General features: G+C 39.9%; 1 protein-coding gene across 1 annotated transcript in view; it reads left to right on the forward strand.

Annotated features, from left to right (window-relative positions):
* The window catches only part of AIG1 (androgen induced 1), a 241,259-nt gene that overhangs the window by 86,958 nt on the left and 141,482 nt on the right, over positions 1-12,819 (forward strand). Inside the window, 1 exon segment of the mRNA XM_057738026.1 lies at positions 43-144. Coding sequence (XP_057594009.1) covers positions 43-144 — 102 coding nt within the window.

Genomic DNA, 12,819 nt, shown 5'->3' on the forward strand with positions numbered 1-12,819 from the left:
CAGTTGTTGCCTTTGAAATAAAGGATTTCTTTTCCCTTGCAGTTCGTTGTAGCGGTGTTCTGGATGATTTATGCCTATGACAGAGAGATGATTTACCCGAAGTTGCTTGATAATTTTATCCCAGGGTGGCTGAATCACGGAATGGTAAGTGGACTAAAACAAATGATTTCCTTTTATTTAAAAAAATCTACTAAAGAGCTCTTTTCTAATTTAGGCTGTCCATAGAATCTACCTAAATAGCTGTGAAATGGAAATTGTAATGAGAGAGTACAGTTAGAGAAGAAAACTGAATGTAAATAAAAAATGTCTTCTCATGAAACTGCATCACTATTAAAACCGTGTGGTAGACGAATCCACAGTTTATAAGAGGTGTCAGTGGTGTTAGGTGTAATACAATTGGCTCATTCCAGGACGGATTTAATTTCTGTGCCATTCAAAGGCCTGGCCCCTATTGGAGACTAAGGGTTGATTCCCACCTGCACCACTGTGGACACCCATGCCTCCTCCACTTCCCACCAACGAGATTGTGTTGAAAGTAACATTGTACTTGGAGAATTTCCCCTTGGGGATCAGCAGGGCTGTTACTTTCCCTGGGAGAGCTGCCACAGATATGGGAGGTGTCCTTAGCAGTGGTTGTCCACCTCGTCAGGTTCTGCCCATCCCAGGGTATTTGCCTGCAGCTGCAAGGTCTTTTCCTTCTCCTCAGTCTAATTCTTTCAGATGCTTTAGCCATGATGCTACCTTCACAAGTTTCAAATCAAATACTTTGGCTGGTTTGCACATCACTTGACAAGATTTGAGGGTGTATTTTCTGCAGAGAAATTTTGTTTCGTCTTCCCTTTCCATCTCTGGAATTGAGTACTCTTTCGTTATTAACTAAGAAGCCTGCATTTTTTAGTTACAGCAATGCTTAGAGTATGTCCTGGGTGCTTCTAGTGAAAAGGGCAACACATGACAGAAATTGCAGGGGAATGAAGAACTGGAAATCGCACATCTGAGGTCCAAAATAAGTGTTTCCCTTCTGCCCCCAATCTTGGTATATTTTGAGAAAAGTGGTGTGTAGTAACAAACAGACATTATTGTGCTGAGGGGCGTTGATCAAACCTTTTGTAAGTCAAGTCCTCAAAAGTAGCACATCTCAGAGAACTGGAATTTTCCTTCAGTCTGATTAGAGCCACACTGTAGAAGGATTAACATGGCACCTCAGGTCTAGTTACAGACAGATCAGTTGGGTCTTGTCAATTGAATCTAACCATCTCAGGAGCCTGGCATGGTTACTCTGCCTCTCTCCAACTTTTTGCTTTTCTTAAATGTGAAAATGCTTTCCTAACTCCCAGTCTTTGCAATCCTCTGCCCCCAGTGCCCTTCCTATTCTTCACTGGGAAGCTCTTGCTTATCCTGCAGGCTTGTATACTGTCTTCTCCACGGAGCCTTTCTCCACTCTCGCAAGCCAGGTTCACTCTGCTGTTAGCTGTGCTGGCCCGGTGCTTTCATATCTCCATCGTGCATGTCTGTATCTCCCACAAAAGTGTTATACAGCTAGTGCAAAATGGCAGCCTTCGAATCCTGTGTCTCTACCCAGCCACCTGGCATATAGAAGGACCAGTACACAGTCATTAGATTGATGACTAATGCAGTACAGCCAGTCCCCATAATTCTTTGCCAGTCAATACTAGTAGCTATTATTTTTCAAGAACCTACTATGTGTCAGGCTATATAACTTTTTTTTACACTGGATCTGTGAACAAGAAATTATTATCCCTTTTACAGATGAAGAAACTGAGGCTTAGAAAGCTTCTGGCACCAGAAGGGCCTTAGCTGAGAACAAATGATTGCATCATGTGCTGTAGAAATAGAGTCCTGGGCAACCTGGCCTGTTGTCTACATCCCTAAACTGTACAGTGTTACCTTCCGGCCAGAGAATAAATCACAATCTTTGCAGATCCTGGCAGTATTTAATATTTCAAATGAATGGTTTATTAAGTTTGTATGCAGTTATTAGAACTTCAGCTGAACGCTCCTAATTTTCCCTTGATTCGCTTTGATGGGTTATGATTCTCACTCTTGGAGAAAAACACTACTTAGAAATGCAAGGAGGATTTGAATGACAAAAATATTTAGGAAAGGGAAAAGATAAATTAATGAACATGTCAAGTCCTCTCAGATAATATGAGCTCAATAGATTTCTTTCCCAATGAATTTGGTCTTACAAAAGCTGAATAACCATTTCGTGGGTTTTTGCATGGTCCAATTCATGGTTCCAGAATTACTAACAAAGACGTTGTATTTGGTGGGTAAGGAATATCCTGCAATATTAAACAATTTACATTACTCTAAATATGTATATATAAAACTTTAAATACAACATGCATAAAACATGGTGCTGATTCTTTGGATTGGCAATTAAAATATGAACATTAAATGTTGGAATCACGAATAATTTAATCTTTATAAAATATGTAATATGATTTATGAAACATCAAAAAATTAAATCAGCATTTTCAGCTTTGCTTAAATTACATTTAATTAATTATAGTTTGTATTTGCCTTTAATTTTAATAGCTACTTTTGAATATTTAATTATAAAAATATGAAAATAATTCATTAAAATGTTTACATTTGTTTAATGTGCATATTTTGCTGAAAACATTCAGATTGTGTACACTTTATATTTTATTTTTAATTGATATTGTAGATTAATACTATCAGTAGAGGTTAAATTTTGTTAGAATTTCTATTATAAAAACATATTTACTGAATTTGCTGAAATGAAGGCAAGAAAATAAAATTTGGGGATATTTATATTATATTAAAGATTTATATTTGTAATTTATAAATTTTACTACTCATCCAATCATATTTTTTTTTTGTTTTACGAAAATATATCTAACAATGTAGGAGATAGAACATATTTTATTTAATACTGTCTGGTTTAATTTGTAACTTTCAAATATTTCTGCAAATGGTTTACAGCCCTCTAGACCTGTTTGCTCTTATTGCCTGCTTAGATCTTTATAACTACAAGAATTCCAAGAGAGAATGTTCATTGTTTGACGAATGTCACCATAATTTCTAGGGATCCAGAGCCCTGCACCACAGAACTGAGATGCAGTGTATGTCTATCATGGCACCTTTTCAGAAGAATCATCAAGTCAGCCTTGAATTTGCAGCATTCAAACAGGCATAAGAGAAAACTTATAGGATCTGAAATTCACAGGGGTTTCAATTTTGATTTGCACTAAAGTTGCCAGAAGTTAGACATGATTATAACTAAAGGAAAATATTCTATCTCTTCTTTTCCATTGTCTTCCTCTTTTCTCTCAGCAGGCAATCCTAGAATTTATTTGCAGAAGAGAAGAGGAAATGGGTGAATAGAAGGGTAGTATATCTTTGCTTTGTAAACACTAGGTTATCATCTTCAGACTCCGTTAAAATAGCACATGCACCCCACGAAGAATTTTAATTTATTACAACTAAAAATACAAGCATATAAAGTATAGCACATTTAAATGGAGTCAGTCCAATATCCAAAATCAAAAATTGTTCTCTCCATGCAAGTCTATTTATCTTTGTATTCTCAGCAATTCAAACAGCACATTATGCCCATTAAGCATTCACTAAGTGTTAATAATAAAAAGGATGTTTGTGTATTTGCTTTTGGAACTTAGAAGAATGTCAAGTTTACATTTCTTTCTTTCTATCACCTTTTATTCTCAGTCCACTGATAATCAGAAAAAAGAAAAACAGAAGTGATATCAGCAAACGAATCAGAGTTTCCAAAATGTAATGAGAGTGGTCACAGACAGTTGTGGTAGGATTCTGCATGGCGGCCATGTACGGGGGCTGAGCTCTGGTTTAATTCAATCTAGCAAACATTTATTGAAAACCCACCACATGCAAAGCACTCTGCTAGGCACTGTGTAGTTATAGGATGAGAAAAACATATGCAATTTTAAAGGATGGGAAAGGCGTGGATGAAGTAGGAAAATAGTTTCCCAAACCAACAGAGTATCCCCAATAGGCTGTGTTCACTTGAACAACGAGAAGCACTGTTGTTATTCTGGTTTGTTTCTTAGTTGCAAAAGTAGAACCATGAACCTTTCTCTTCTGCTGATTATAATTTCAAAGCATTGTCAATGGAGTAAATATACATTAAAAGCAATAAATCAATAAATATTTAAACTCTAGAAAGATTGCAGACTCTCAGTGATGCTATAACAGGAAAAAAACCAACAATAAGACAGTCTCTTAGCTTATTGAAGACCTAATTAATGTTTATAAAGTGCTTTGAGAATGCCAAGCACTGCAGAAGGTTAGGATATTATTATTATCCCACAGATCTTTAAGCAGACATGACCTAGATGTTCTTATAATCACAGCAGGAGTTCATTCCCCATATAATTTATCAGGAGACAAAAAAATAAATCCCACCTCTCAACATGCTTGATTTGTCAGTTGTTATGTGTAACTGATCCTCAAGAGAACCTTAATTTAGGCAAATGTTTATTCTGTTCAATATTATTTTGACATTTAGTGATTACTAAAGTTTTTGTACATCTGTCTTTCCCAGAAGAGAAGGCATTAAATACTACTTGGATGATCATTGGATTTGCAGGAACTCAAATTTGATGTTATTCTTTTGGTAAATAATACAGCTTATGGAAATTTTCCATTTCTGGGATACAAAGATTATGCATTTCATGACCTGTGGAGTCTGCTACCCTGATATTGGATATTTCATAAAATAAGCTGTTGGTTGACAGAAGACTTTTTTCATATGAAAAAAACTGATCTTTCTCAATTTCCCCAATATATTCTAAAGTAACTAGAAGATATCTGGAAATTTTCAAAAATGAAAGTAAGATTGGAACAGAGGTCAGAAATTTCTCCAGAACCTCTTTCTAAGACTCCCAATGGACCTCCCAAAGAAAACAAATAAGACCCCAAAGAACAGGAAGGAAAGCTACATCCACAGTGAGGCAGATACTTTAAGAATTACTGAATACTGTTCTTGTGTGTAGCCTTTTTTCATATCCAACTTTACTGATTTTAGCTTCTTCCACTGTGAATTTTCATTTGTGGTCATTAGTTCTATCGAGCTCATTCTCCTGTGTTAGATATTGCCAGTCTAAATTCTGACATGAAGATTTGATTACATCTCTTTAAATCAGTAATGGATTTTAAGGTATTTTATCTTAGCTTTTGTCCATTTTCTTTCTTATTTATTATTTCAACCAGAAATATTGTAAATTGAGAAAATGTATTCTTTTAAATAATATTTGAGAAACCTTTGAACAAGTTTGTGGGGTAGAGAGACAGATAGGGTTTTCCGGCTCCACATATGAGGAGCCTGGAAGTTGCAGCTCCATCATAACAAGTAAAAACCTAAACAGATTGAAAAATCAACAGCTCTTCTTGGATCTATATGAGAGGGGAGAACATAGAGCAAACTGCTACCCCAAGGTTAGAGAAACAGACAAGCAAATGCAGAGAATAACAACTAAACTGGAGCAGAGTCTCCTGAGCAGAAACCACCATGGGGACCAGCCCCAGGGGAGGGAAACCTGAACGGTAATTGATGGACTGACTACCGGAGGCTCAGTGAGAACAACCTGAGAGTGAAAAACTCCAGGGTGGCCCAGGCATAGAGAGAGGCCCACAATATTGTGAGATTTACCTGCAAGAGCTCAACCAGATTCCCACAGTAAATTTTAGAGAAACATCCCCTCATGCTTGCAGCAGAGGGAAGAGAAAAGGAACCATTGTGAAATACACCAGAACACTCAGCTCTTACCAAGGCTTACCTCAGGGGAAACTAGTTAACCAGAGCCTAACCTGCTGGAGTATCATCAGAGCCTAACTGACCCGGCCAGGGAGAGTTATACCCGACTCCAACTGGCTGTAGCCTTCGTGTCCTACCTAAAGGGGGAGAAAAATCCGAGAAACACTTGGGGAGTTCATAGCTCAGAGGCACAGTCTCACTAAAAGACTGAGTCCTAATCATAGGACTATAGAACAGTTCCCCTGCCCTGACACCTCACCACCGTGTTACCAGTGCTTTTTTATTCAGCAGTTGCTTTTGCTGAGTACAGTATGTCCCGCTATCAAGGAGAAAACAAAACCAGACCCACATGGCATACCAAAAAGACAACAAACGCAATTGGAAGAGACAGAGTAAGACATCAGAACCAGACATGGCAGAAATATGGGAATCATCGGACTGGGGATTTAAAGCAAGTATGAGTAATGTGCTAAGGGTTCCAGTGGACCAAGCAGGCATCGTGCAAGAACAGATGGGCAGTGTAAACAGAGAGATGAAAATCCTAAGAAAGAATCGAAAAGAAATGCTGGCAATAAAAAACACTGTAACAGAAATGAAGGCTGCCTTTGATGGGCTTGTTAGTAGACTAGACACAGCTGAGGAAAGAATCTCTGAGCTAGAAGATATAGCAATGGAATCCTCAAAAACCAAAAAGCAGAAAGAACGAAGACTGAAAAAACAGAACAGATATCCAAGGACTGTGGGATAACTATGAAAGGTATAACAGATGTAGGATGGCATTGCCAGAAGGAGAAGAAAGAGAAAGAGAAGAAATATGACTGAGAAGTTCCCTCAAATTAATTTCAGACCTCAAACCACAAATCCAGGAAGCTCAGCAAACACCAAGCAGGATAAATGCCCAAACAAACAAACAAAACCCCAGAAAACAAAACCAAAAAACAAAACAAAAAACTATGCCTAGGCGTATTATTTTGAAACTACAGAAAGTCAAAGATAAAGAAAAAATCCTGAAAGAACTGGAAAGAAAAAGAGGAGATAGAGAGAGGCTAGGGGACAAGATAGGGAGAGGAGAAAAGGAAAGGAGTGAACATTATGGGTGAGAAGAGAAATGGCCACAGAAGGGAGGGAGATGGAGTAAGAAGGTAAGAAAGAGGAAGACTGGGGGATAGGGAGTTAAAAATGTTTTAGGGTAAAGGAAGCACAATGGCAAGGTCAAACCACACATTTTACATACCATATCTCCTTCATGGCTTCTTGAGCTTTGGGGATTAAGTTTTGACTCCGTAGTGCCTGGTATAGTGCTTGGCATATTATAGGTACTCAATAATCATTTGAGGAATCAATAGATGTTAGTAGATTGAGCTGGCCTCCCTTCTGTTTGTTGAGCACACCAAGCACCCTGCTTGTCTTACAGGGCTCTCCCCAAGAGATCTGTTTGACTCACTTCCTTACCTGCCTCAAATCTTTGTTCACTCTCACTTTCTCAGTAAGGCTTCCTCTGAACAGCATGTTCGGCACTCCAGCCACCCCCGTGCCCCCAGAGTCCCCTCGCTCTTTATCCTGCTCATGGCACTTAGTGTCCTTGACATATTATATGGTTTTATTTATATGTTGTATTTATGGCTTATTGTCCATCTCCCTCTGCTAGAATATAATTTCTGTAAAGGCAGGGATCTTTGTTTCTTATTTTTGGCTGCATTGGGTCTTCGTTGCCGCGCACAGGCTTTCTTTAGTTGCAGCCAGCAGGGGCTGCTCTCCGTTGCGGTACGTGGGCTTCTCAGTGCGGTGGCTTTTCTTGTTGCAGAGCACGGGCTCTAGGCACATGGACTTCAGTAGTTGCAGCACGTGGGCTCAGTAGTTGTGGCACGTGGGCTCTAGGGAGCACGGGCTTCAGTAGTTGTGGTGCATGGGCTTAGTTTCTCCGCGGCATGTGGGATCTTCCCAGACCAGGAATTGACCCCTTGTCCCCTGCATTGGCAGGTGGTTTCTTAACCACTGTGCCGCCAGCGAAGTCCCCGGGATCTTTTAGTGACTGATTTATCCCAAGCACCTAGAACAGTGCCTAATTTATTGCATGAATGAATTGACTTCATCAATATTCTGTGTCCACGTGTTCTCTTATTCTCTTTTATCCCACTCTTTTTCTTTTCCCCTCCATAATTGTTGACAAAGTATGCAACCACAAACCATTTACTTTTTTCCTAATTTGCATTTTACTTCACTTTTCAAATTCAGCTGCACTGCAGCCAAATCTTACATGCATGGCCTGCTGTCCCCCCAGAGGGCTTATTGGTTGTACATATGTTGCTTCTCCTACCTGAAAAGACCAGAATTGACATCTGAAGAACACACCATGGGTCCTTGGAACATCTAAGAGCTACAGGCCAGATCAGATGCACTGAAAGCTCTTCCATATATTGATTATTTTATCTGGGTATTAGTTATTTTTTCTCCAGGGTAATAGTCAGACAATGGCTTTTTAAAGCAACTTCCTGCCATCACAAATTCCTTTGTAGAACTGATTTTCCATGCTGGGGTAGAATTCAAGGCTAATATTACTTGGCTTACATTCTGCCCTTTTTCTTGCTACATTTAATAGATGGCCCAGCAGTAGTGTGAGTTCATCAAAAGGTCTATAAATTATATTCAGATATTTTGGGGTCAGCACAACCCAAAGTGTGGTTTACTCAAGTTTTTTTTACCCCTAATCCTTAAATCCATAGATATTTCAAAGTAAACTTCATTCATATGTTTCCCATTCATTTGTCCTCAGCTCTTCATAGTTGGGGGAGGGGTGGGGACAGGCAGGAAGGTATTGTCCTAGGAACTGGCTTCCTTCTTCACTACCACAGACAGATCATTCATTAGCCACAGACCTAACTCCTTGGCAGAAGTCCATCCTTATATCCTTTCCAGTTCCCTTTTAATTGAAGCTCCAACTTCAGCAAGCATCAGTGACCGCGGCCAAAGAAAATGCAGTGGAAAAAAGCTGCATTTTCTATCACAGAGGCACAGAATCCCAGAATCTTAGACTCGGGAAGTGACTCTAAAGATCATCTGGTCTCTATACCATGTGATACTTAAATCACTTGAACAATATCCTGGCAAATTCAGTCTCTGCTTGAGCATCTCCACTGATGGAGCTTCAACAGTGGACCAAGACCGTGGCGTCTTCAGCTTAGGAAAGACTCTCATGAGGAACTGAGTCTTCCGTCCTATTTAAGTCCAGATCTGCCCAGTCCCTTCATCCATTATTCATGATGGAAACATCAGTCCTATTTGTTCTCCTTATGTTCTCTTCCAAGAGGATCTCACTCTCTCTCATGACTTCAGTCTCTGCCCTACAAGGGTCATTCCCAAGTCTGTACTTCCTGGTCCAGTTTCTTATAGGGCATCTCACTCTGCATTTGACACAAGGACCTTGAGATAAACATATTGAAAAGAACTCATTAACCCCTTCTCTAAATCTTGTAACCCATCTTGCATCGTCATGTCAATAATGGCAAGATGCATCTAAAAGCTCCTCTTTCTACCACACCCCCACAGTTAGTTGGCAAGCCGTATCATATATACCTCCAAAGTAGCTGCCGAGGCTGCCCAGCCTCCTCCCCTCCACCATCCTTGCTTTAGTTCAAGGCTTCATCATCCCTTATCTGAACTGAGGCAACAAGCTCAATTCATCTCTCTCCTCCCCACTGTCTCCTCACCAGACCTCTCTCCGCATTGCTGCCTCAGTTACTTTTCTAGAAGAACTGAAGGTCTGATGGCCACTTTCTACATTTCTTTCTCAGACACCACTGTGAGTGAAGCGGTCCAGAGGCTCCTCGGCATCTGAGTAGGTCTTCTCCCGGCACTCATAACATTTTGTTCATACACCTATGGCTTCTCTCATCACATTGTTTGGTTACTATTCTATTTACTTGTTTATACCTCCAATGGGTTATGAGGCCATAAAAGACAGCAACTTTTTTTTTTTCATCCTTCCTCCAAAAAACCTAGCGTAGTCTCTGGGATTAAGTGCACGCTCAGTAAACGTTTATTGAAGAAATGGTATACACACCCTTCATCACACTGTCTTCCCTGACCAGGCTTCGGCTTGTCTAAATTTGTTTTTACAGTTTCACATGATTTGGCAAGTGCAATCATCCTTGCTTATTAGTGTTGTCCAAGCTTCCATTAACTTTTTCAGCAGTTTCACTGTACTCTACACTAAAACTTCCACATCCTTCTTACCTGCCTTGTGTGTGGTTAAGCTAAGATTTAAAGTTGCTGTTATTTTTGTTTTTACACAAAATGCAGCACCGTAAGATGTATTCCTAGGCAATTCCAGCTGGTTAAATGCAGTGTGAATATGGGATGGGCTCTGGGGAAGCTGCAGAACTAAGAACTTGAGGATCATTGAATGGGTATACTGGGGTTCAGTAAAATGATGCACTCTTCGTTTTGAATTGCGGTGCCTAAGTTTGTGCCATTGATTTGAAGCTGCTTTAGAGACAACACTCTGAGTAAAGTCAGTAACAAAATACCTGATTTTTCAGAGCAGAAAATTGTAACCACGTTGTAACTGTGCTTGGAGAGGATGGTTGATTCCTAAGGTCAAGACATATTTAGATGAAGATGACATACGTGGTGGCAGACAGGAAGAACGGGCAGCAGTAACTGTTACTGAGAGTGATGTCCACTTGTCCAAGCTCCCCGCGCTGGTGAGTGGACCAGCTGGGAGTAGAATGCTGTGCTGCCCGACCCCACGGCACTTACTGTACCCAGGGCCTCTCTCCGTGGAGCTTTAACATCAAATTAAAGACATGCATTTCAACGTGAATTGTCATTATAGCTCACAAACATGCTTCATCAAGAAGTGGTAAACATTCCTGGCATTTTAAATTATTTTCCTTTTCATCTAAGCAAGAGTGATTTTTTTTCCTATTGTTCTGCCCTATCCGTATTCAGAGAAGGAGCTTGCACTTAATGATCTAAGTAAGGTTTGTTTTAACCTAAGTGCAAAGATTAGCCCTGATTGGTGGAAATGTTTCCCTTTAATGCAAACTCTTTCATCCTTATCAAGTACTGTAATTCGTGTGACCAAGTAATAGATCTAATTATCTTATATGTCCAAGTGCTGCTGTTCACATTGCTACTATCTATATGTGTAGGGTAAAAAGATTGATGGTAATAAACATGCCTTTCTATACCTCCTTGCTGCCGTGACCGCACACACAACAGAATGCCTTTTTCGCTCCATTCTCTTTCTCACGCCAGGTTAACTCGAAGAAAGCTGCTCTGTTTCTGTATGCCGCACTTCTAATAGATGCAGACCTGTGAGCCACCTAGAAAGGGGAACTGAACCAAGTGACCTCTGTAGTTTTCTCTGGTTTTATTATTCTATGGAAACCGTTTAGTGTATTTAAGAGGCTAGTCAGAATAGCATTCTCTGCTCAAAAGTCTTTCTAAATTTCTCTGCTGAATTCCACTAGTGGGGAATGTGTAGCTTATTGTGGGAATTTGATGGATTGAAGCCATGGAAGTACATAGCCCAGTGCCTGCCACATAGTAAGCCAAATAAATGTAAGTCCTCTAAAATAGGATGGGATAGGATAGGACATGATAAGATAAGTCCCTTGGCAGATGATTTTAACTTATTATCATATAATAAGTAACAAGTTATGGCAAACTCTGTCTAAAGCTTCCAGGGAAAGTGCCCCGGTGGAAATCTTGTGTTTTCAGCAACATGGAATTTGTATATACTCCTAGCCTAAAAAGTTAATGAAATTCCTTAAAAGCTCATATAAAATGTAAAATATTTATCTTTGGACATAGACTTCAAATCATCTTTCTTTATTTTTAAGCATTTGCCCTCAGTTGCTCTTCTTGAAAAGAACTTTGCTTAAACTCAGAATTTGACTGCTAATATTCACACATATGGCAAATATGAACTAATCAGACCACAGATATTTTGCTGCATTCCATGGTGTCTCATTTATTTGTTTAATTTGCAGCTATAGCAACTAGATTCCACCACTTCAGGCTTTCACACAGACCTACAGTCTGATCAGCTTGGTCAAATTTTGGCACTCAGCACTGTACTCAATTGAAGACATATGCACAAACTCACTTACCACATTTTTTAACCCAGTTTTCACACTGGGTAGAGATGTAATATTTGCATAAAAATATGAAAAGCCACCGTCTGCAAGGATAGTAGGCAATTAAAAGATGCTGCGACCTTTTTTCTGTAACGTCTCAAATCTTAAAGTTTTCTTGGCGTGCTTTTCTGAAGCCCATCTGACTCTGAAGCAGGCTGCCTCTCCGCAGAAGGCTCACTCCAGCAATGACTAATGGGTTGACCTGGTGCCACGCTAGTGCTGCTCCACGCAGGCTGCTCTGCACAAGACGAGCATTTGGAAATGACCTTGAAGTGAAGCTTTGCCAAGTTAGTGGAATATGGGCCTTCAAGGAGTGCCATTTCACCAGCCGTTTCCAGAAGGGTATTCACCACATTGTCAAAACTCGGCTCCTGCATTTGGTGTTGGTTTATCATGAGTGTTTAACGTGCACAAGGAATATTACTCCCTCTTGACTTTATTAGTTGCACTTTGTAACAGGTTGGAAAAATTAGGTAATGGTGAAAATTGGCTTCCCACTGTTGTTTCTCTTAGGTGTTTTTTCAAATATTTGCTGAAGGAAAGGAAGATGCTCAAAGGGTCCAATTGTAAGTGGGGAGATGGGAGCTTAAAATGGAGGGTAAGCTGCAAACGGGGGTGAAGGTGCAGGTGGTGGATAAAGAAAGGACGGTAGGAAGAAGTAACTCTCTGGGCTTGAAAACTGCCCAGTGGATATGATTCCATTTCATCAGATTTAGACACCAGGCAGGGAACGTTTCTTTTATCTCCGTATGAGCACCCGCAGAGTAATCTCCTGTAGCTGTTTAAAAATGTTCAGCGACGTTGACATCAATTGTTGCTACGTGGATTTCCATTTTACTGAGTGGTGTGTTTCTGTTGGTGTCCAGCGTCTCCTTTTGATTGCACGTCTCATGC

This window comes from Hippopotamus amphibius, chromosome 6 (assembly GCF_030028045.1).
Source record: "Hippopotamus amphibius kiboko isolate mHipAmp2 chromosome 6, mHipAmp2.hap2, whole genome shotgun sequence".
Classification (NCBI taxonomy): Eukaryota; Metazoa; Chordata; class Mammalia; order Artiodactyla; family Hippopotamidae; genus Hippopotamus; species Hippopotamus amphibius.